Source organism: Capricornis sumatraensis, chromosome 2 (genome assembly GCF_032405125.1).
Source record: "Capricornis sumatraensis isolate serow.1 chromosome 2, serow.2, whole genome shotgun sequence".
Taxonomy (NCBI): domain Eukaryota; kingdom Metazoa; phylum Chordata; class Mammalia; order Artiodactyla; family Bovidae; genus Capricornis; species Capricornis sumatraensis.
In genome coordinates, this window is record NC_091070.1 from 90,762,580 (window position 1) to 90,782,897 (window position 20,318).

At 40.5% G+C, this 20,318-nt stretch overlaps 1 protein-coding gene across 1 annotated transcript in view; it reads left to right on the forward strand.

The window, feature by feature from the left end:
- Positions 1-20,318, forward strand: part of ARSB (arylsulfatase B) — a 166,560-nt gene that overhangs the window by 71,607 nt on the left and 74,635 nt on the right. The window contains exon 5 of the mRNA XM_068964715.1: positions 4,868-5,111. Coding sequence (XP_068820816.1) covers positions 4,868-5,111 — 244 coding nt within the window. The remainder of the gene's footprint in view (positions 1-4,867; positions 5,112-20,318) is intronic.

The window sequence follows — 20,318 nt, forward strand, 5'->3', positions numbered from 1 at the left end:
TGCTCTCGGAAAAATGATGGAGGAAGCCACGTTGATAACAGATAATAGACTCACTCATCATTGCTAATGGGAAAAACATCACAGAGGCTAACGGCAAAAACAGCCACACTCGCTGCATCCCTGCCTCCCAAATAAGACGTGGAAACACCTTCCAGCTCCTACAGTAGCAGCGGAGGCCAAATTCTCTTTACAGCCCAGCGTATTTTCCTTCCTGAGTCATACCTCAAGGCTGCTCCTAAAATCAGATTCCAGACCCAGCCCACCCTATCCCCATCACCTCTACTCTTATTTCTATCATCGTCATCACCCAGCATTTTTGCACTGAGCTCTAACAAATAGGTGGAATTGAAAGAGACATTACCTAATATTTCAAAGGAGTGTATCTATCGAAAATGGATACAACAGGCGTCTCCTACAAGCACTGAGCCAGTATCATGCCGCAGCCTCCAACCTTTCTGGCACCAGGGATTGATTTTGTGGAAGACAGTTTTTCCACAAACCAAGTCCAGGGGATGATTTGGGGATGATTCAAACACATTATGTTTATTGTGCACTTCATTTCTATTATCGCATCAGCTCCACCTCAGATCATTAGGCATTAGATCCAAGATGCTGGGACCCCTGATTTATAGCAATGCAGAGAGCAGAGGGAAATGAGTGCTGTCTTAGACATTCTTGACTTCACAGGTAGACTATATACATTTTTCCAGTGTATTTTTCTATCACATGAGTAGCACCTTCTTTTAAGTTCTGATGCATAGTTATTGGTGACTAGTACTCAGTGAAGAATAAGGAGCATGGAGGAATTCCCTTTATCTAAATATGGTGCCCCTTGTTTTGAACATGTAGGGTCTCAGATCAGTTCAGTTACTCAGTCGTGTCTGACTCTTTGTGACCCCATGAACTGCAGCACACCAGGGTTCCCTGTCCATCACCAACTCCCAGAGCGTGCTCAAAGTCATGTCAATTGAGTCAGTGGTGCCGTTCAACCTTCTCATCCTCTGTCGTCCCCTTCTCCCACCTTCAATCTTTCCCAGCATCAGGGTCTTTTCCAATGAGTCAGTTCTTCACATCATGTGACCAAAGTATTGGAGTTTCAGCTTCAGCATCAGTCCTTCCAATGAATATTCAGGACTGATTTCCTTCAGGATGGATTGGTTGGATCTCCTTGCAGTCCAAGGGACTCTCAAGAGTCTTTTCTAACACCACAGTTCAAAAGCATCAATTCTTTGCCTCTCAGCTTTCTTTATAGTCCAGCTCTCACATCCATACATGACCACTGGAAAAACGCTAGCCTTGACTAGATAGACCTTTGTTGGCAAAGTAGTGTCTCTGCTTCTGAATATGCTATCTAGTTTGGTCATAGCTTTTCTTCCAAGGATCAAGCGTCTTTTAATTTCATGGCTGTAGTCACCATCTGCAGTGATTTTGGAGGCCCCCCCGCCCCCACAATAAAGTCTGTCACTGTTTCCATTGTTTCCCCATCTATTTGGCATGCAGTGATGGGACCAGATGCCATGATCTTAGTTTTCTGAATGTTGAGCTTTAAGCCAACTTTTTCACTCTCCTCTTTCACTTTCATCAAGAGGCTCTTTGGTTGTTCTTTGCTTTCTGCCCTAAGGGTGGTGTCATCTGCCTATCTGAGGTTATTGATATTTCTCCTGGCAATCTTGATTCCAGCTTGTGCTTTATCCTGCCCAGTGTTTCTCATAATGTACTCTGCATATAAGTTAAATAGGCAGGGTGACAATATACAGCCTTGACAGACTCCTTTCCCTATTTGGAACCAATCTGTTGTTCTCTGTCCAGTTCTAGCTGTTGCTTCTTGACCTGCATACATATTTTTCAGGAGTCAGGTCAGGTGGTTTGGTATTCCCATCTCTTTAAGAATTTTCCAGTTTATTGTGATCCACATAGTCAAAGGCTTATGTGAAATAGAATGTGTATTTAACAAAGTGGCTTGGACGACCATTTGTTTTGTCAAGAAGAGATGTGAGGTTTCAGAAAAGGTTCTTGGAAGTCTGATAGCAAATGATGAGATTGACTGTCACCCAGCCACGTGTTAAAGAACCATTCCCTTCATCTAATATGGCTCAAGACTCTTCCCTCTCCCCTTCTTGAGGCCCAGAGAAGAAGCAAAGACCTGTTGCGTCAGGGGCTTGGTCAGAAGCCCCTCTGACAGTAGAGCCTTGAATTTCCTACCCCCCAGCAACAGAGACACCTCCAGGGGGAATTACCATCACCTTGAAGCAGCTCTCCTGCTGTGTCATGGGAACTGTGCGCACATGGTTGAGATGGACTGTGTCTATTATGTTTTTCTCAGGGAAGTGAAACTCAATGTCCCTAAAAAACCCACTCCACTCCAGGGACATCAGGAGCAGGGTGCTCTGGGGGCAGGAAGTGCCTGGGAGTCACACAGACTTTGAATCCTAACTTTGCCAGTTCATGGCTATTGGGCTTTTTCAAATCTCTCTCTCTCCCCCTCCCTCCCTCTCTCTCTGTTTCATGGCACAAGAGTTATAATACTAGACTATCTGCATTGTTATAAATATTGTTGTTCAGTCCCTCAGTCGTGTCCAACTGTTTGCGACCCCATGGACTGCATGCCAGGCTTCCCTGTCCTTCACCATCTCCCAGAGCTTGTCCATGGAGTCGGTGACGCCATCCAACCATCTCATCCTCTGTCATCCCCTTCTCCTCCTGCCTTCAATCTTTCCCAGCATCAGGGTCTTGTCTAATGTAAGACCTTGATGCTGGAAAGTATATGTAATTTCTAATATAAATATTAACTCCCATTGATTGAGCACTGAGATTGTGCCAGGTCCTTAGCCAGACAACTGTCATAAATGATGTGACTTAATTCTTACCATAATATATGAATGAGGTAGAAATTATTGTCTCTACATTAAAGATGAGGAAACTTTGGCAGTGTATTGCCCTGGGTCACACAGCTAGTGAGTGGCTGGCATCAGGCTTCAATTCCAGGTCTATCAGACTCCAGATTCTGTGATAATGCGAAATTAAAGCAGTGCCTAGTGCAGAGTGGGTGCTTATCAAAGGCTGATTCTCTTTCCTTGCATGAGAATCCTTTGGCTTTGATAGAGCTTGATTTCTGTGTTAGATTTCTTTCTGCGTGCACACTTAGTCACTCAGTCGTGTCCAGCTCGGCAACCCATTGGACTGTAGCCTGACAGGCTCTTCTCTCCATGGGATTTTTCAGACAAGAATCCTGGAGTGGCTTGCCATTTCCTTCTCCAGGATTTTTTTTTTTTTATCTATTTGTTCTATAGAGCAGCTCTGTCATATTGCACCCCCGTGGTTCATTTAATAGTGGCTTTTAGGAAAACGGTTAATTGAGGTATAATATAATATACATGTAAATCAGAGAAGGCAATGGCACCCCAGTCTAGTACTCTTGCCTGGAGAATCCCATGGATGGAGGAGCCTGGTGAGCCGCAGTCCATGGGGTCGCTAAGAGTCGGACACGACTGAGCGACTTCACTTTATGCATGTAAATATATGGTCTTCCTCAGTGGCTCAGATGGTTAAAGAATCTGTCTGCAATGTGGGAGACCCAGGTTTGATCCCTGGGTCGGGAAGAGCCCCTGGAGGAGAGTATGGCAACCCTCTTCAGTATTCTGTCTTGGAGAATTTCGTGGACAGAGAAGCCTGGCGGGCTTCTCTTCTTTCCGCGCGACCGCAAAGTGAGACACAACTGAGCAACTTTCACTTCACTTCACTTTTACATGTGAATAAGTGTCGTTTAAGATGTCTCTAAAATCACCTAAGCGTGTGGGTACTTTGGGAGATAATATGATTCTACAACCTCAGTGTATAGAAGTATGATGTTTACTTTCTACAGCCCAACTAGTTTCTGACTCTGAGCCCCACCCAGCTGGTCAGATATTGAGGTCACCCTTGCAACTTCTCCGGCTCCCCCAGTTTCCTCCGTTCCCTCAGTTGTCTTGGAAGAGAAACCTTCTCTTCCCTGGCACACATTCTCACAATGCAGCTTTGTCCTGCCATCTTGTCAAGAAGGGAAGGATTTTTCTGGCAATTATTTTTTCCACCCAACTTTTCTATGTGCTGAGATATTTAGCCCACTGGCAAAGTTTTCAACTTTCACACTTAAGCAAGAGGTCAAATCACCAGGGAGTCAAATGTTAATTCCATGACCAGTTTAAACGTTAGAAAAATTTTCCAGGAAGAAAATGAAAAGGTTCACTCTCCCCACTCACTAGGAGCTTTATGTTTCTAAGTGAAACTTACTCAGAGGTGTCTTTTTGTGTATCCGGAGGGCTTCCCTGGTAGCTCTGATGGTAAAGAATCTGTCTGCAGTGTGGGAGACCTGGTTCAATCCCTGGATTGGGAAGGTCCCCTGGAGGAGGGAGGTCATTCCAGTATTCTTGCCTTTAGAGTTCCATGGACAGAGGAGCCTGGTGGCTACAATCCATGGGATCACAGAGTTGAACATGACTGAGCAACAAACACTTTGACTTTCCTTTTCTGCCTACCTGGGTTCATTCTCCTGTGTGACACAAACTTGCACGCGTGCATTTGAATCTTAGTCAGTGCTCAGCAGAGCCCAAGCAGTGCCCCTCAGAAGCCTTCCTTGTTCTTCAGCGGCTTTCTCCATGGAGGCCTTCATGGTCTCCCGTCAGATGTGTCCTATCCTGCCCCGTGGTTCTATCTGTCAGATGGAGGGTAGTGTTGGGTGGGAGGAGGGTAGCTGGTACAGGAGAAGGGAAAGAGGAATTTCCCTTTTTAGTTCTGAAGCACCATTTAATAACAGGACACATCCAAGTCTTCTCTTAAATGTGTCTAGTAATTAAGCTTATCCTCATGCCATGACCTGATTGTGTTTCAGATAACGGCGGACAGACTTTGGCAGGGGGCAATAACTGGCCCCTTCGAGGAAGAAAGTGGAGCCTGTGGGAGGGAGGCGTGCGAGGGGTGGGCTTTGTGGCCAGCCCCTTGCTGAAACGGAAGGGCGTGAAGACCCGGGAGCTCATCCACATTTCTGACTGGCTGCCCACCTTGGTGAAGCTGGCCGGGGGCAGCACAGATGGCACCAAGCCTCTGGATGGCTTCGATGTGTGGAATACCATCAGGTACTGCCCATCTTTCTGTTTCCCCTCTGAGATCAGAAGCTCTAGAAACATCTTGACTGGACTGAGAAGGATTGCTTTTATGTGAAAATGATAGTGTAGCTTGCAAATAAAAGATTTTTTAAAAAAGAAATGCCTTTACAAATACTGTGTGTGTATACACACACACACACACATATATATATACACATGCATATGTATAATATGCGGAACAAGACCCTCCTCAGTGGCTCACCCTCTGCAAGACGTCTTTACAGTGGAAGCCACGCTAAGAAGTTGGATAGGGTATGGTTTGCTTCCTGCAGAGGGTCAGAAGACCTGTCCTCTGGCCTGCTAGGAGATTGGAGGACCAAGGCAGGGAGGGAAGATCTGGAAATAGCCTCATCTTCTACAGTTTAGATTTTCCTCTCAGATATAAATGATTTGAAATTAAATATTTAATTGAGCTAGAGAATGACCATTTGAATTAATTTATTATTTTTCCTCTTGTTTTTTTTTTTTTTGTTGTTCAGAACCATTTTTCTCAGCTTGAAATGTGCCAAATATTTATCCATATTTTCTTCTAAGTGTTGTGGTCTGAGTTTCTTCCATGTAATTCTTGGACTATTGTGACACGATTTTGTGTGTTCCATGAGGTCAGTATCTAAATCAGAGGGATGGGGGTCTTTTCCCTCAGGTTTTTGAATCATAGACCTCTTTGAGACTCTGAAAACTGAGATTATAAAAAAAATGTACCTAAGCGTATGCACAAAAGCTTAGATAGAATTTATTTTTATGGTATTAGATATTGATTACATATTATTTGCTATGTACACATAGAAAATATTCTTTGAAAGCCTCTGCCTCTCACTCATTTTTAATAAAAAAGCTAATAGTCACTTTATGATAAAAAGGAAATAAAAATTTCCAAGCGAAACAAAACTTGAACTTCAGCTTACTGCCAGCTTTCACTGTGAAGGCTATTGGAGTTCGACTCATAGAAGCAGGAGAAAGTTTTGAGTTATTTTGCTATGACAACATATGTGTAAGCCTGGACACCCAATCAGTTTTGATTTTTTTGTTTTGTTTTGTGGCTAAAGTATCATAAACCCTGGCTTGTAAAAGCACGTAATAGCCAATGGAATCAAAACTCTGTGGCATACTTGGCCAAATGAGGCTTGAGTTGAGAAACAGTTTAATTTATTTTGAGTCATTTCCTCTGTCCCAAGAGTCACAGAAGTTATGATCTTTAGTAAAGTCCAAGTCATTGATGTTCATCCATATTACCAAATTTTGGACTATCCATCCACATTTCACATTTCAGTGGAATTCCACATTTCAGTCTTAAGATTATCTTGGTCAGAAGCAACCTTTAGGACTTCGGCATATATTTGCTTCTGCTTGCAGAGGAACTGGGAGAAGTTTGGCCGCCCTTAAATGCCTATTTCAGAAAGTCTTTCCTCAGTGTCAGAGGAGAGCGTCTAGCGGCCCATCCTAAAGAGGACAAGAGCCCTGCCTCCTCCAGCGTTGTGTCCGTTGACTGCAGAGCTGCAACCAGAATGTTGTCACCAACAGCACTGTCCCAGTATGGGAAACCATGAGAGAGTGGCTTTCCTTTTCTATTTGGAAAAAAGTACAATTTCTGCCCAGTATCATTAAGTGTCTGTTTCATAAGTGAAGAGCTGCTCTCATCCTGTTCCCATTTATGGATGAAAAAGATCCTGAAAACAATGATTCAGCCCCCACTGTCCCGATAAAATGGATGCTTCTCACAGCATTAGGCAAGTGTTCTTTCAGTACCGGTGGCAGAGCCTTTGGCACCCAAGCCTGCCAAGGCAGAAAGCATCCAGTCTCACTGACGTCGGGAGCATCTCTTCCAAAGCAGTAAAAACAAATGGACAGCCAAATGTCAGAGACACTCAGTCTGTGCCCAGAGTTCTGGAACGTTTTTTCAGTAAGATATTTACTTAGAAATACCATTTTCAAGATGATGATAGTTTTTGAAAATTTCAAAAGGGTCTGATGAAAGAGGAATGCCAGTAATGGCAGTAGCAGAGTTGGGTGTCTGAAAACATCCAGAGTTTCCCTAGTTGCACAGTTATCAGTTCCTCTCAAGTCTGCTTCAGAATGCTTAATTTTAGGAGAAATTGCTGGTTTTTTTGGAGTGGGTGGCATTCTTTGTAATAGGAGTTCCTTGACTTCTATTTTTCATCTGTTTCAAGATACAGTGTTTGTGTGTCAGTTGTAGGGGGCATGATGACCTCTCCAAGTTCTTTCTGATTCTGTATGGTTTCTCTGCTTTTCAGCTTGATAAGCCACCTATACTTTGTTTCAAGTCCTTTCAAAGGATTTTTAAACTTATTTTATGTTTCATTAAAGTTATATAAACATAAGCAGAACCCCTAATCATAATGGAAGGAATGTTTTTCCTTTCTGATCAATGGGAAACTGATCTAGATGTTATAATAATCTTCCCAACCCAGGGATCAAACCTAGGTTCGATCCTGGGTTCAGTCCCACACAGCAGGTAGATTCTTGACCATCTGAGCCACAAGGGAAGCCCCTTATTATTATAAGGGTGGTGACAATCAAACATTATCTTATAATGTGAAATATCTTAAAAACTTATTATGAAACTATAGACTTCCCCCACCTCATGGATTCAATTTTAAGAGAAATGTTGAAGGAAAGATAAATCACTTTTCATCCCATTTTCACAGATACCATGAGGCCTAAAGCAGTTGTAATACTTAATGAGCCAAAGTTTAAGAACCTCTAAACTAAAATGATGCTTTATTTAAAATATTAAGACAACTCGGACTGATTTTTGGGTAGTTATTACTGAATAATAATTTCATTGTTATTATTATTGAATATTTCCTTTTTCACTGATTGGTAGTACCACTTTATGTCCTTATTAGTGCTATGATCTGTCTGGGTGCCATCTGTTTTAATCCACTGATTTATCTGTTCTTATGTTAGCACCTGACTGTTGTAATCTGTAATCTGCTATTAATATAACTTTTAGAGCATATTTATATGCCTGGGGGAGATAGCTGTTCCTCCCCCCGTTATATTTCCTTTACAAAATCTCCTAGACCAGCCTCACTTTTCCCTGGTGGTCCAGTGGTTAAGACTCCACACTGCCAGTGCAAGGGGCACAGGTTTGATCCCTGGTCGGGAAAATAAGATCTCACGTGCCCCATGGCAAAAAAAATTTCAAAATAAATTGAGATGAGTCAAAGGCTCTTTAGATACATGAATATATATCTCATAGGGATTATTGTGTGGTGTTTTAAAGTAAATCACTTTAAAAAAAGAAAAAGCAGGATTTTAAAATATATCTTATAATACAATGATGCATGAATGGGTAATGGTTATGTAATGTAAATTATATAGCCTCAATCACAAAAAAAATAAATGGGATTAACCATGAACATCAATTTGGGAAGAATGGAGGTATTTGTCTTCTCCCCTAAATCTTCCCCCTGCTGATTGATACTCTTTTCTTTCTGTTTGTTTTTTTGTAATTATTTTTTCTCTATATGTTCCATTTTGAGTAGATTCTGTTAGTATGCCTTCAAGTTTTATTAATTTTTTTCTTCTTACCTTCTGTTAAATCCATCCAAAATATTTTTCTTTTTTGAAAATTTACTTTAAAATGTGATAGATGCGCACAACAAAATTTACCATCTTAACCATTTTTAAGTGTACAGTTCGGTAGTGTTACGTGTATTCACGTTGTTATATAACTAATCTCCAGAAACTTTTTTATCTTGCAACACTAAAACTATATACACATTGAACAACAATTTCCTACTTCCCCCTCTCCCCAGCCCCTGGCAGCCACCCTTCTACTTTCTGTCCCTATGAATTTGGCTACAGTAGACACTTCACACAGGTGATACTCCACAGTGTTCGTGGTTTTGTGACTGGCTTGTTTCTGTTACCGTAATATCCTCAGAGCTCATTCCTATAGCATGTATAAGAATTCCCTTCCTTTTTAAAGGCTGATTAACATCCCACTGATATACACCGCATTTCGATTTTCCATCCGTCCAGTGTTGGACAGTTGTGTTGTTTTCCCCTTTGGCTTTTGTGAATAATACTGCTCTGAGCATAGGCGTACAAATATCTCTTTGAGACCCTGCTCTCAATTCTGTGGGTTGTATACGTAGAAGTGAAATTGCTGCAGCATATGGTAATTTTGCTTCTAATTTTTTGAAGAACTGCTGTACTATTTTCCATAGTAGTGGTACCATTTTATATTCCCAACAGTGTAAGAGAGTTCCAGTTTCTCTCCATCCTCAACCAGTGCTGATTCTTTCCTAAGGAAAATCTGCTATGAGCCATCCTGATGGGTGTGAAGTGATATCTCATTGTGATTTTGATTTGCATCTCTCTGGTATTTAGTGATATTGAGTATCTTCCATGTGTTTGCAGATCATTTGTGTATCTTCCTTGGAGAGATATCTACTTGAATCCTTCATCGATTTTTAAATGAGATTTTTGTTGTTGTTACTGTTGAGTTGTAGAAGTTCTTTATATATTCTGGATATTAACTCCTTGTTATATATATTGTTAGCAGATATTTTCTCCTATTCTGTAGATTGCCTTTTCTTCCTAATGAATATGTCCTTGGATGTATGTCTTTTAAAGGAGTCATGAATTCTGTATATTTAAAATATTTGAATGCAAGTTATTAGCTTAATATTTTTGAATCTTACATTAATCATCAATAATCTTACAGTCAATTGTGCAATTAAAAATATTCAGAATTTATAATATCACTTTTTTGTATTAAAATATAGTTGATTTGCAATATTATATTAATTTCTGGCATCAAAGTTATATATACACATTTTTCAGATTATTTCCCATTATAGCTTCCATTATACAAGTTATTGAATATAGTTCCCTGTGCTGTGCAGTAAAGTCCTTGTTGCTCACCTATTTTATGTAGAGCAATTTATATCTGTTAATACTGTATTCCTAATTCATCCTTCACTTCCTCCCTTCCCCTTTGGTAGCCATAAATTTGTTTTCTATGTCCCTGAGCCTGCTTCTGTTTTGTATATGGATTCATTTGTAGTATTTTTTAGATTCCACATATAAGTAATATAATATTTGTCTTTCTCTGTCTGACTTACTTCACTTAGTATGGTTCTCTGGGTCCATCCATTTGCTACAAAAGGCAATATCTCATTCTTTTTTATGACTCGTACTCCACTGCATACATTACCACAATTCTCAAGCCAGTCGTCAGTTGGCGGCCACTTAGGTTGTTCCCATGTCTTGGCTACTGTAAGAGTGCTGCTGGAAACACTGTATCTTAAGATTTAGAGTTTTCCATCTTTTTAGGATATATGCCCAGGAGTGGGATTGCTGAATCATGTGATAACCCTATTTTTAGTGTCTTAGGGAACCTCGATATTATTTTCCACAGTGACAGCAACAACTTGTTTTCCCACCAACAGTGTAGAAGGGTTCCTACAAAAAGGAACCAGCATTTATTGTTTGTAGATTTTTTGATGATGGCCATTCTGATGTGAGGTGATACCTCACTGTATTTTGATTTGCACTTCTCTAGTAATTACTGGACATGGAACAACAGACTGGTTCCAAATAGGAAAAGGAGTACATCAAGGCTGTATATTGTCACCCTGCTTATGTAACTTCTATGCAGAGTACATCATGAGAAACGCTGGGCTGGAAGAAGCACAAGCTGCAATCAAGATTGCCGGGAGAAATATCAAAACCTCAGATATGCAGATGACAACACCCTTAGGGCAGAAAGTGAAGAGGAACTAAAAAGCCCCTTGATGAAAGTGAAAGAGGAGAATGAAAAAGTTGGCTTAAAGCTCAACATTCAGAAAACGAAGATCATGGCATCCGGTCCCATCACTTCATGGCAAATAGATGGGGAAACAGTGGAAACAGTGTCAGACTTTATTTTTGGGGGCTCCAAAATCACCGCAGATGGTGATTGCAGCCATGAAATTAAAAGACGCTTACTCCTTGGAAGAAAAGTTATGACCAACCTAGATAGCATATTCAAAAGCAGAGACATTACTTTGCCGACTAAGGTCCATCTAGTCAAGGCTATGGTTTTTCCAGTGGTCATGTACGGATGTGAGAGTTGGACTGTGAAGAAGGCTGAGCACTGAAGAATTGATGCTTTTGAACTGTGGTGTTGGAGAAGACTCTTGAGAGTCCCTTGGACTGCAAGGAGATCCAACTGGTCCATTCTAAAGGAGATCAGCCCTGGGATTTCTTTGGAGGGAATGATGCTGAAGCTGAAACTCCAGTACTTTGGCCACCTCATGCGAAGAGTTGACTCATTGGAAAAGATTCTGATGCTGGGAGAGATTGGGGGCAGGAGGAGAAGGGGACGACAGAGGATGAGATGGCTGGATGGCATCACTGACTCGATGGACGTGAGTCTGAGTGAACTCTGGGAGTTGGTGATGGACAGGGAGGCCTGGTGTGCTGCGATTCATGGGGCCGCAAAGAGTCAGACACGACTGAGCGACTGAACTGAACTGAACTGAAGTAATTACTGATGTTGACATCTTTTCATGTGCCTATCTGTGTTCTTTGGAGAGATGTCTGTTTAGTTCTCATGCCTATTTTTTTGGTTGGGTTATTTGCTTTCTTGATATTGATTTGTATGAGCTGTTTGTATGTTTTGGATATTAACTCCTCATCAGTTGCATCATGTACAAGTATTTTCTCCCATTTGGTAGATTGTCTTTTCATTTTATTGATGATTTCCTTTGCTTTTAAGTTTGATTAGTTCCCATGTGTTTATTTTTGCTCTGCTTTCTTTTGCCTTGGAAGACTGATCTAAGAAAATATTCCTGCGATTTATGTCTGAGAATGTTTTGCCTCTGTCCAGTCTGGTTTTCATCTCATGTTGCAAGTTTTCACTTTAGAAGTCCAGTTTGGATCTTTTATATCTTCTTTAATCCAACTTTCTAAACATACAGAATATAGTTTTAATAACTGTTTTAATGTCCTCTGCTAATTCCAACAGTTATGTCAGTTCTGGGTTGGTAGTGATTAGTCAATCACCTCATTGTGGGTCTTGTTTCCATGACTTTTATTCTTTGATTTGATGCCAGACATTGTACATTTTACTTTCTTGGACATTTATTTATTGTTATGAATCTTCTTGATTTGTACTGAAATGCAGTGAGGACGCTTGGAGCCTTCAGGATACTGCATTTATGGTTTATTAGGCAGGTCCATATCAGTGTCTGGTCTTGGACCACCTAGTCTTCACTTTAAAACCTTCCGAGGAGTCTACCAAATGCCCTTTGAATTTAAGTTTTTCCAGTCTGGCAGATGGAAGTAGATATAACTATTTCTAACCCCCTGTGAGTGCTGGGCACTGGTTCCTTTCATCGTTTCAGATAGTTCTTTCTCTAGTTTGGGGTAGTTCTCTCACGTACATCTGTCAGTGCTCAGCTAAATATTCTAAGGGACTGTCTACAAACCTCCAAGGTTCTCTTTCTGTGCGGCTTTCTCTTCTCTGGTACTCTGTCCTGTCAACTCTGGGGTCTCCCTGGCGCCTCAGCGCTCGAGTCAGGGAGTCCATGGGGCTATGCCTCCATTTCCCCATCCCTACAGCAAGGCTTGGAATCTTGCCATTCTCGCGGTGATGAGTGAGGACAGTGATAAGAATTCCTGCGTTTCCTGTCACTTAGGGATCACTGTCCTTTGCCTGAGATCTCATCTTTTGAAAACTGTTGTTTCATATATTCTATTTCTCTTTAGGTTGTTTTAGGTAGGAGGGTAGATCCAGTCTGCCTGTTACTCCCTCTTGGTTAGAAGCAGAAATACCCAAAGAATATTTTACTATCCTGTTTATTTTCTACTTTCAAATGCTTTCCAATTCAATCTGGGATCGTAGAACCAGCTTTCTGAAACATAATATTGTAAGTCTTAAAACTTTTTTCCAGAGAATTTTTCTTCTTTATAAACCTTTGTAATCATATATAGAGAGGTTATGTCTATTGATCTATAAGTTAATTACTTTTTATATTAGAAATATTCCTTAATTTTCACATTTTCAGTTCCTAATTTTAATTGATCTTTTCATTAGTTGGTTAATACTTTAAAGTAATTTTCATAGAGGTACATAAATGATAAGTTTTTTTAAAAAATCTTCATATATGGAAGAATATCTTTCTGTTACCTTCAAACATAAGTAATAATTTGACAAAGCTTCTGCTGCTGCTGCTGCTGCTGCTAAGTCACTTCAGTCGTGTCCGACTCTGTGTGACCCCATAGATGGTAGCCCACCAGGCTCCCCTGTCCCTGGGATTCTCCAGGCAAGAATAGTGGAGTGGGTTGCCATTTCCTTCTCCAATGCAGGAAAATGAAAAGTGAAAGTGAAGTCTCTCAGTCATGTCCAACCCTTAGCGACCCCATGGACTGCAGCCCACCAGGCTCCTCCGTCCATGGGATTTTCCAGGCAAGAGTGCTGGAGTGGGGTGCCATTGCCTTCTCCGAATTTGACAAGGAATTCTTGTCAAATCTGTTTTCCTCATTACTCTATAGACATTGCTTTGTTGTCTTCTGATAAGTACCATTACAGCCAAGTGTACCAAGTGTACCTGATAACAGAAAAGCTAAGATTACAATCTCGGTAAATCTGACAAGGTGGAATTTGGCAAAATCATTGTTAGGAATAATGGTGGAAATGGTGCAAATGATTTCTTCTTTGATCCATGTGTTTAGACCCATTTGTTTTCCAAAATTTCAGATTTTCTGTTAGATTATTGATTTCTAGCTTAATCCTATTGTTGTCAGAGGACATAGTTTTTATTATGTCAGTCCTTTTAAATTTGAGACTTGTCTCACTTTCTTGGAATCTGTGCCAGGTAGTCTTGAAAAGAATGTGTATTTTGTAGTTGTTAGGTATAATACTAGGTTTTTCTTTGTGATCCAACCAGAAAATATTTTACTTCAGTAAATGAGTCTTAATATATTGCTTTAACTGTAATTTTTCTTAGCTCTGTTGTATTATTTTATATTATATTTGTTTTTTCTCTTTGATTAGAATAATGTATGGTTTATTCCAGTGGCATCATTATATTAATATATTTATGTAATTCTCTTAGTCACTTTTTAGGTTCTGCTATTTGGTTTGTCTGCTTTAAATGTTATCTTTGACTTCTACTTATTACCTGTAAGAACATCAACAAGTTATTCAATTCCACCCTTTGTCTCACCTTTCTCTTTCAGTGCTGTTTTTAGTTGTATCATTTCTACTTTGTCTGAGCATATAATATTATAATGCTGTTTTTCTACCCTTGTCCGCAATTTTACATTTGTCTCAGATCTATAGTGATATATTCTGTGCTAAACACTTGTCCATTCCTAAAGTATTCTCAATTATCTCTTAGTTGGAGGAATTTTTTAATAGATTTCTCAGGATTCTTTGAATTTCTGCCTTGGTATTGAACCCATTCCTACAGCCTTGGTAATACTGAAACAGTTGAACTGAGATAAGATCCTTGTCTCATATACTTTTTTCCCTTGAGCTTCTTGACAGTGCTACCCTACTGTATACTTGTTTCGTATGTCACTGTTGATAAATTTCATGTTACCTGGGTCTTATTGTATTTGCAAGTGAGTTGGTCCTTTTGCCTAGAGATCTGGAAGGCTTTTGTTATCACTAGTCGGACATGACTGAGCAACTTAGCAGCAGCAGCAGCAGCAGTGTTATTTAAAGTTGAAGACTTTTACTAGATATGTCGCAAAGGTGACCAAACTGAGTCACTTTCCCAGATGCACAGTGGGGACATTCAGCTCTTTTGTTTCAGAGTTTTTGGTGCTGGTCACTCAGTGCGGGGGCCTCTCTTCCTGGGTTTATTTTGTCAGATACACCCTGAGTCCCTTCCCCTCTTGGACCCCTGCACTCTCTTGGGCACAGTCCCAGCCGGACTCCTTCCCTAGGTGGGAACCAGCACTGACCCTCCAGGGCTTAGATGGCTATTTCCTCATGTCCATCGAGGTTTAGACACATTCTGTCTCCTGCTTATGTTGTAGGCTTGAGTGTTGGGTAGTTTTACTTTCTTTCCTCTTCAGTATGTCTTTTAAGGGTAATGTGTGGAGAGATTCAAATGTAGATGGCCACCATTATCCTATGGAAATCTGGAAATTCACACATTCTTTGGCTCTTGCTCCAGTGTAAGGAAAATGGCCCTGGAAACTGGAAATGAAGCATTATTAAAATGACTTATGAAGTAAAGATGATAGCGATACCAGCCAGTAGCTCTGCACTCAAAGTTTATATATATTTAGTCACTTCAGTCAAGTGAATATACATCTGTGTATATGTGTGTCTGTGTGTTTGTATACATATATATATTCACATATATGCATACATGTATTTGTTAAGTTGACGCAAAAATGTTTAGGAAGTGATGCATTATTTTTTTATTTCCTACTCCCTCTCTGACAAAAGAGCTTCTTCTCTATGTCCATAGTTATGTAGTGCTCTGAGGGCTGTCTCAGACATTTTCTGTTTGGCTGCATCACATTCTAGGATGAGACCCAGCTGCCTGATTTCTTCTATTCCCTCCCAGGTTGGTTTTGCGTTTGCTGCCTGGAGGGACAGGAGAGGGAAGAAACCAGTGGTGAGGGACGAAAGGTGTGCTGGGCCAGCTCTGAAGCCAGCTGATGAGAGATCCCTCTCCACTTTTGTTTAGTGTGACCTCTAAGGCCTGTTTTGGTCTTCCCTCGTAGCTCAGTTGGTAAAGAATCTGCCTGCAATGCAAGAGAACCCGGTTCGATTCCTGGGTCAGGAAGATTTGCTGGAAAAGGGATAGGCTACTCACTCCAGTATTCTTGGGTTTCCCTGGTGACTCAGCTGGTGAAGAATCTGCCTGCAATGAGGGATACCTGGGTTCAATCCCTGGGTTGGGAAGATCCCCTGGAGAAGGCCAGTATTCAGGCCTGGAGAATTCCATGGACTGTATAGTCCAGGGGGTCTCAGAGAGTTGGACACGACTGAGCAACTTTCACTTCACTTTGAGTTGTATAGCTAGACGTAGGCAAAGTGAATCCATCTTTTTCTGCTCTCTTTGGGACCAGGGTTTGATTCTGTGTTGTTAATCTCTTCAGCCCTGGCGCAAGTGAAAACCCCCTCAGGGCTTTGGCATCTGATCCTCTCCTTAGTTTCCAACACTGCTGCCAGTTTTCATCTTTTTGTAATTCTTCACGGGTATTATAATGGAAATTGGAAAAAAAAGGAATATTAGGTTCTGCTGGTTTGCCCTGATACTAACCTGAAAGTCCTACCAATTATTTTTTTAATAATGAATAGGAAAAGATTATAATAAAAGTATGATTGAGTTACTGTGAATAATATTGTATCTTTTAGTGTAGGCTACTTTAATATTTAATGATTCCTTAATAAAGGTGTACATGAAAAATTTCTCTCATATAAAACTCTATATCAGGTAGATTTAAGTTATGTATTTCCTCACCAATTTTAGTCAAAATGTTTTGATTTCCATAACTAAACACTTTATTCATGGTAACGTTTGCATGTTGAGATGGCTTTTAAAGGAGCATGGAATTTACACAAACCCAATATCACCGTCACTCACATAACAAAGAAAATATATCCTGGGAGTAATGTCACTAGTATAACGGTTGAAAAATGTGAACTCTGTGGTTAGATATGGTTCAGATCTGGTCTTTTCCATTTATTATTTGTGTGACCTTGGGCAAGTTACTTTATGCCTGCAAGCATCAGTTTCCTTGTGTGTAAAGTGTAACATTAGTGATGCCCACTTCATAGGCATTGACGTGAGGATGTAGTGAAAGAATATGTGTGAAACAGCACAGAGCCTGGAACATAGTATTAATAACAACTCAATAGCTTCAAGGGAAGATAATAAGGATGATGATAATTCTTGCAGAAAGTTAACAGGATGGAAGTTACTCTGAGGGTGTTTCTTGGATTTTTAATCGATAATTTTTTTTTTCAAAATTTCACGTCTGGAAATATTGCCATGGCTGTTTCTGTTTCTAAAAATTTGAGATTGTCCTCCAGGGTGTGTCTTTTTATGACAGATGGTCAGCAGCTAGTGGTAAAAGAAGTGTAGAATATCATAGCACTTCATTTATTTATGGGAAATGTTTTACTGCCCCACCCTTCAACTAGTTGGAAAATGAAAGTCAAAAACTGGAAACTCTATTTATAAATGGACAGTGCTGTGATCTCAGTGTCTGAAACTGTAGACTTTTAGAAAATATTTATAGCATATTGGAAACTAGTTACTGATCAGTGTATCCTTGCCCCATTAAAAAAAAAATAACTCAGAAACATGAAATTTGGGTAAATTAAAATTGAATAATTAAATGGCGTTATTGGTCGGGGCATAGACTTGGATTTCTGTGATACTGAATGGTTTGCCTTGGAAACGAACAGAGATCATTCTGTCTTTTTTAAGATTGCATCCAAGTACTGCATTTTGGACTCTTTTGTTGACCATGATGGCTACTCCATTTTTTCTAAGGGATTCCTGTCCGCAGTAGTAGATATAATGGCCATCTGAGTTAAATTCACCCATTCCAGTCCATTTTAGTTCGCTGATTCCTAGAATGTCGATGTTCACTCTTGCCATCTCCTGTTTGACCACTTCCAATTTGCCTTGATTCATGGACCTGACATTCCAGGTTCCTATGCAATATTGCTCTTCACAGCATCAGACCTTGCTTCTATCACCAGTCACATCCACAGCTGGGTATTGTTTTTGCTTTGGCTCCATCCCTTCATTCTTTCTGGAGTTATTTCTCCACTGACCTCCAGTAGCATATTGGGCATCTACTGACCTGGGGAGTTCCCCTTTCAGTATCCTATCATTTTGCCTTTTCATACTGTTCATGGGGTTCTCAAGGCAAGAATACTGAAGTGGTTTGCCATTCCCTTCTCCAGTGGACCACAATCTGTCAGACCTCTCCACCATGACCCTCCCATCTTGGGTGGCCCCACATGGCAGGGCTTAGTTTCACTGAGTTAGACAAGGCTGTAGTCCATGTGATTAGATTGGCCTGTTGTCTGTGACTGTGGTTTCAGTCTCTCTGTCCTCTGATGCAGGACTCCAGGAGTTGGTGATGGACAGGGAGGCCTGGCATGCTGCGGTTCATGGGGTCTCAAAGAGTCGGACACGACTGAGAGACTGAACTGTACTGAATGAAATGGCATCAGAGACAACTATATACCATTTTTATAAGTCTTTAAGAGAAGAAGATGGAGAAAAATTATTAATTCTTTTCTTAATAGAGGCATTTGAAGTAAACAGAGATATTTGTTAATGGATCCTTAAAAATAAGCTGAAAGAATGGAAATGTAATATATTTAAAAAGATACTGAGTCCATGTCTACATTTGATGGAGGAGACAATTTAGCATACTGGCTGTGAGTGGGGAATTCAGGAGTTTTCCTGAGTTCCAAACCTGGTTCTGTCACCTGCCCAAACACATGATCTGGTAAGTCACTCAACTGCTCTGTGCCAAGGTTGTGTCTGTCATAATGTAGAAGATTAAATCATGCAAAACCTTTGGAATGGTGTGAAGCACATAATAAATGCTCTCTAAATTCTAGCTACTATTATTCAAACGAATTTAGGCCGAAACAACCTCCACTCCTCATTCCCAAGTGGCTCAGTGGTAAAGAATCCACCTGCCAATGCAGGAGATGCTGGTTCAATCCCTGAGTCAGGAAGATCCTCTGGAAGAGGAAATGGCAACCCACTCAAGTATTCATGCCTGAAAAATCCCATGGACAGAGGAACCTGGGGGGCTACAGTCCATAGGATCACAGAGTCGGACCCTTACAGCTCTTTATCTTTGCATAAATCTTCCTGTCGTGGCCCTTACTCCCGTGACCATTATTGTCTGCTAGGGCAGGCAGTGAGCATTGTGCAGGAGGAAAGACTCTCTGAACAGTCCCCTAGGTGCCTAGCTTAAAGAAGCTGATTAGATGGCTCTGTTTCATTCCTATCAGCCTGGAGCCCAAACATTTGCCCTAATAAAAACACCTGCCATAATAAAATCAGGGCATTCCATGAACTTGTGTGATTACTGGAAAATCATTTTCCAAGAACATCATCAGTCATTATTTTTAGATTTACATTTTGCAAAGGTAATCAACATTTTAATGGAGATAATATTGCGCATACAGCTAAACTATACCATATGCTTAATTCAAAACATTGGGGAAATTCCTAGATAACAAATTGCAATGTATCCTTTTTTATATGCAGTTCATGAGTGGACTGTGTGACTTGGCTGTATTTGACACTGATGCTTTTCTCAAGAGAGACTTTCACTTGGAAAAGAATATCATAATATGTCTTAGAAATTAAAGTTATAGCTACATCAGTGTATTTCTAAGGGGAACTCTTGCCAAGAAAGAGGGAAAGATAGGAATATTAATGTTCCATTGTTTTACATATTATTCATATAGCTTATCTAGGCTTTAGTCTTATATCTGTGATTATATTTTTTCCATGTTTACAGAGTCAGGATCTGATTCTCCAACAAAAGATGTTGTCATTGTTTTTAAGCTACCAGCTTATTCAGTTCAGTTCAGTCACTCAGTCATGTCCGACTCTTCGCGACCCCATGGGCTACAGCACGCCAGGCCTCCCTGTCCGTCACCAACTCCCAGAGCTTACTCAAACTCATGTCCATTGAGTCAGTGATGCCATCCAACCATCTCATCCTGTTGTCCCCTTCTCTTCCTACCTTCAGTCTTTCCCAGGATCAGGGTCTTTTCCAATGAGTCAGTTCTTCACATCAGGTGGCCGAAGTATTGGAGTTTCAGCCTCAGCATCAGTCCTTCCAATGAACACCCAGGACTGATCTCTTTTAGGATGGACTGGTTGGATCTCCTTGCAGTCCAAGGGACTCTCAAGAATCTTCTCCAACACCACAGTTCAAAAGCATCAATTCTTCAGCACTCAGCTTTCTTTATAGTCCAACTCTCACATCAATACATGACTACTGGAAAAACAATAGGTTTGACTAGACAGACCTTTGTTGGCAAAGTAATGTCTCTGCTATTTAATATGCTGTCTAGGTTGGTCATAATTTTCCTTCCAAGGAGCAAGTGTCTTTTAATTTCATGGCTGCAGTCACCATCTGCAGTGATTTTGGAGCCCCCCAAAATAAAGTCTCTTACTGTTTCCACTGTTTTCCATCTAT